Genomic DNA, 5,228 nt, shown 5'->3' with positions numbered 1-5,228 from the left:
TGGGGTTGCTGGGAAACTCCCCCCGGGAGAAAACGCATGGGTTCGCCCGATCGGACCCCTGGGGGCAAATGAATCGTTCTTTCGGCACTGCATTATGTGGGTCCTAATAAATTGCTAAGTCTGATATACGCAACATTTTGTGCAGGACTTCTTTCTGAAATGAGGTGTCGCTGTCATGACAGTAATGGATCTATTTAATTTTGTGATTGATCAAAACATTGCGGATGACGATGTAGATGATTACTTAGAAAAGGTATGTTGAATGGAGATAAATTGGTGATTGTGCATGCTGCATCATGGATAAAGAATCTAATGGATTAGCTGTATTCTGTTAATCACAGGTTCAGTAGAAGATGTTGGAGAATGGAGATACACTCGCAAATGATGATGACATATCTCCAACAGTCATGGTGCAGGTAAGATTAGTTCAACCGTCATCTGCTCACATTTGCCATAAATGATTAGCCTTCTAAGCAGGAGATCTTGATGGACACTACCAGGTTTAACAATAATTCACTTGATTTCTGTGTGTAGACGTTGGATTATGTGAAGCAGTGTGAGGCTGATATAGTCAACATGTCAATGTTGCAACGACCATCCCTGTGTTACGAGCCACCAGCGGATAAGCTTTATAACCAGCCATTGGTAGGATTTGTGCGGGCTGAAAAAAACAAGCGTACTGCTGAAAAGCAGAAAAAACAGTTGCCACATAATAAGTGCTCATTGCTAAGTAGTGGATCTTGCTCTAGTTCTGGTGAAGATTCGAGGTATGAGGCTGATCCCAAGATGGGACCTGAGGAGAGGAAGGCTGCTCGGAAGGAGGAGAAGAAGAAAGTGAAAGAAGAGAAGAGAGAAGCTCGGAAGACGAAGGAGCCGAAAGCCGATAAGAAGAGGAGGAAGAAAATGGCAAAAGCGAAGTGCAAGAGGTAGCAATCTCTGGTTGATTCTAAATTAATTCTGTGAGAGCCTGTATGATTGAGTGTTTATAACGAGTAAGGACGATGCTTCCCCAGCGATGACGCAAACAAATGTCATTGGATTCTCAGTTGTGTTTTTTTTTGTTCATTCCGCTTTTTAAATTGCGCAGCCCTGAAGCGCAGTAGTGTCTAGCTACCTTGTAAATGGTGCCTTGTCAATTGTCATCAGATTTAAAATTTCCATGTAGTTTCGTTTTGTGACTTGCCAGCTAAGAAAAGTTTCTCAATGCTGCACAGGGCATTTTTTCTTGTTCCTTGTTTTTTTATGGACGCGTCTAGGTGGTGCCCGGCCGCCCTGGGATCACTAACCAGCGCCCACCCAAAAAGGAAACTACCTGGTACCCCGACTGAACCGAAAAAGGAACCCACCCACCCGCGCGCCCGAAACCGCACCACTAGCGATGACAGTTGGCCGCCACGGGGCCCGAAACGGGGCCCGAAACCGCACCACTAGCGATGACAGTTGGCCGCCACGGGATCACGTGACCGAAACCACGTGAGACCAATTGCCCCCAAGGCCATCTTCTTCCCCACGAAAGAAGGATCTGCTCAGGGGGCAAAAACATTCATCGCCTTCTTCCCCACGAAAGAAGGATCTGCTCAGGGGGCAAAAACATTCATCGCCAGGAGAAGAACATGGCAGCTCCTAGGGACAAATCGTAAGAGAAGAGAAGAGGGCTTAGAAATCAGAAAGAACACCCAGAAAAAAGCAGATTAAGAGAGGAGGAACAAAAAAGCAGATTAAGAGAGGAGGAACAAAAAGAGAACGTACCTGGAGGTGAGTAGATTTGCCCATCTTCTTCCTGATTCCTCTTGTAGACTTGCCCTTGTACCGATTTCCTTGCAGGCATCTTTGATTCATGTATTGATAGTCAAAAATCAAATGAATCTTGCATAGTGTGTTTGCAGAGAAACTGTCCAACCAGTAGATCACTTCCGTGCAACTAAGGCAGATAAAGTAGCCAACTGAAGATTGCTGTGTGCCAACTCAGTAGATTATGCAACTCTAAACCCTGTTTTGTGCAACTAACCCAGTTGTAGCATCCAACTATACGCACAAACTATGCAACCGCAAAAAAGAAAGAAAGATGAATACAAGACTTGGCAGGAACTTGACAAATCTGGAAGAAAACAACCAAGGACATGTACGATGACGCCCGATATACGATATGTTCGGATACAATATGCAAATATAGGTCTTAAGAAAAAGCTCACACACTGCCTTCACAAATCTGAAACACACCGCCATCAATCCATTGTTCTATCTATGAAAATCTAACTAAATAGCTATAGACAAATATAGTTGCAATCTGATTTTGGTTCTATCTTTGAAGTTGCTGTAACAGACCTTGCTTCATATATTCACTTGCATCAATCTGCGGAGAATCATGCCCTCCCCTTCTTGTTGACCTGCACATTGTAGATACATAAACAAAAAAGAGATGGTCAATAATATGTAGCTATTGCCTGAATGTTCTTATATTGTGCAACTACTATGATGCTTGTCGCAAGTTTGATACTACTTGTATGCAACTCCTATGCTACATTTTTATCTAGGTTGTATGACAAATTTTGTTTGTGTTTGTGTGACTGGAATGCTCTCAAAATCCAACTAGTATGGAAAGTTTGTGCAATTCTATGACACTTTTGTGCAAATGTTGTGCTGCCTTTGTGCAACTACGGTCAAGAGGCTATATCTAAAGAAAAAAACACACCAAACTATACTTGCTACTTATTTCTAGAATGTGGAAATTCTGAAAAATGTGCAACTCCTATGCTACATTTTTATCTAGGTTGTATGATGAAATTTATCGAAATTGTGTTTGTGTGACTGGAATGCTCACAATTAGTCAACTGGTATGGAAATTTTGTGCAATTCTATGACACTTTTGTGCAAATGTTGTGCTGCCTTTATGCAACTACTACCAAAAAAGCTGTATCTGGAGAAAAAACCCACCTAACTATACTTGCTACTTATTTCTAGAATGTGCAAGCTTGAAAAGTTGGAGAAACATAACAATCTGGAAATTCCTTGTTCCTCTATGCAAAAACTGATTACTTGCAGTTTTTGAAACAATAAAAAATTAAAATGAGTCTAACGGTGTTAAATTCATGCCTCATTTTGCGAGCAACTATGACCCAATACAACTGGTTGATGACTTATTTGTTGAAACAAAATGCAGGTTGGAGCAGCTTTCAAGGATGATAGACCTCAATGCGTTGCCTCCCGATCTCAATGAGTTGCCTAATGATGATATTGAATTTGTACAACCAGGAATTTTCACACAGCTAAATCAAGATCGTGGTTTGATGGATGATGTTGATGTTAACATGCAATCAGAAAGCCATACACTAGGGAAACAAACACCATAGTTGCAGGACCTACTGAACCAGAACTATGGGCAAGGGCAGTTGGTGGTGATCGAAATGCTTTGGAGGAAGATGAGGCTGGTTCTCAACCAATGGAGCCGTTTGTTGGGATGAGATTTGATACTCTCCAGGGTGCTAAGGATCATTACAATGATTATGCTCTAAGGATGGGTTTCTCTGCTAAGATGAACACTTCAAGGAGGAATGCTTATACCAACATATTGGAGAAACAACAATTTGCATGTAACAAGTTTAGGAAGCCAAAAGAGGATGATGTAGGAGCTAAGTTGCCACCTGTGCTAGATCTTATACCAGACCCCAAACCTTTGGATGAAGAAGATGAAATGGAAGAGTCCCAATATTCGATGGAGAGGAGAGTGGAAAAAAGAAGAATAAGAAGAAGCGCAAGAGAGAAAGGATAAATCAAACACAATGTAAGGCAAAAATGCTAGTTAAATTGAAGGATGGGCGGTGGGTAACCCACTCTTTGTCCGTGATCATAGTCATCCTTTGGTCGCCAAGCCTTTGCTGTCCAAATACTTGCGATCTCACATGGGCATACCACTGGAGGAAAGGAGGTTCCTAGAGATACTCCACAATTGCAATCTAACTTCAGGTGTGTTCTCATTCACCTCCCAAAAACTTCAAATTTCAAACTATGTTGTTTTAATTCTGCTCTGTCAAGTGTGCAACTAGTAGCATGGGGTTGTGCAAATACATACACTGTGTTATGCAACCAGGCTTCAATATTTGTGAAAAAATTCTACGACAAACAAAACACAAAGTTGGAACTACTTGCTGATTGAATTAGATATAGTATTACAAAAAAGTCTTAGTTTTGATGGGGATACTACATAAATATTTGTTTTGCAAACTAGTGTTCCTTATTGATGCAATTGAACCTTCTTTTCTGCAACTAGTGTTCATATCTCTGCAACTGATAATAGACAAAAATAACTAAATTGTTTTGCATCAGGGAATAAAAAATGGGGGTAACAATTAAAAATAAGTTCTCTGGCAACCACATGTCAACATTTGTGCAACTGTTGTTCTTTAGTCTGCAACTGTTATTTGTCAAGTGTGCAACTATCTAACTTAACTATGTTTCTGCAGGCCGTATGATGACTATCATGTCAGAGTTTTATGGCTCAGAGCTAAATGTACTGTATGGACCTAAAGAGTAACAAACCTATGTGCTGGCTTCTCCAAGGACTCAACGAAAGAGGGGGACATTATTGAGACAATTGAACATTTTAAAGACTTGCAAAAAGATGATCCAAATTTTTTCTATAAGATAAAATATGATCTTGAAGGCAGGGCAGAAAGCATTTTTTGGGTGGATGGCTTGGCACGGAAAGCTTATACGGAGGCATATCATGATTGTGTCTCCTTTGACACAACCTACATGACCAATATGTACAACGTGACTTTTGCTCCATTCATTGGGATCAACCGTCATGGGCAATCTTTCATGTTGGGCTGCGCGTTTGTGAGACAAGAAAAGAAATGGAGATCAGCTTTGATTGGGTTTTTGGAGCTTTCCTAGAGGCTATGAATGGAAGGGCACCGGATAACATCATTACTGATCAGGATGTGGAGATGAAGGAGTCCATAAAGAACATATTTCCCACAAGTGTGCACCGATGTTGTCGGTGGCACATCATGAAGAAAACTCAAGAGAAAGTTGGATGGTTGCTAGGCTGGAACCCGGGATTGTCTGAAGATTTCAACCTTTGCGTTGATTTCAGTTTCACACCAGATGAGTTTGAACAGAATTGGGCTGCTTTGATGATGAAATATGAGGCAATTACACACACCCATTTCGATAAACTTTACGAATATAGGAACACTTGGGTGCCATGTTACTTCAAGGATAGATTT

General features: G+C 41.1%; 1 protein-coding gene across 1 annotated transcript; it reads left to right on the top strand.

Annotated features, from left to right (window-relative positions):
- The first annotated feature begins 10 nt into the window (after positions 1-10).
- Positions 11-1,204, top strand: LOC119341315 (serine/threonine-protein kinase RIO1-like). The gene is made up of 3 exons (XM_037613190.1): positions 11-253; positions 342-416; positions 535-1,204. The coding sequence occupies exons 2-3, from the start codon at positions 354-356 to the stop codon at positions 928-930; spliced, it is 459 nt and encodes a 152-aa protein (XP_037469087.1). The 5' UTR covers positions 11-253; positions 342-353; the 3' UTR covers positions 931-1,204.
- The last annotated feature ends 4,024 nt before the right edge of the window (positions 1,205-5,228 follow it).

The sequence above is a fragment of the Triticum dicoccoides genome, chromosome 7B, assembly GCF_002162155.2.
Source record: "Triticum dicoccoides isolate Atlit2015 ecotype Zavitan chromosome 7B, WEW_v2.0, whole genome shotgun sequence".
NCBI classification, from domain to species: domain Eukaryota; kingdom Viridiplantae; phylum Streptophyta; class Magnoliopsida; order Poales; family Poaceae; genus Triticum; species Triticum dicoccoides.
This window is presented reverse-complemented; position numbering and strand designations above follow the sequence as displayed.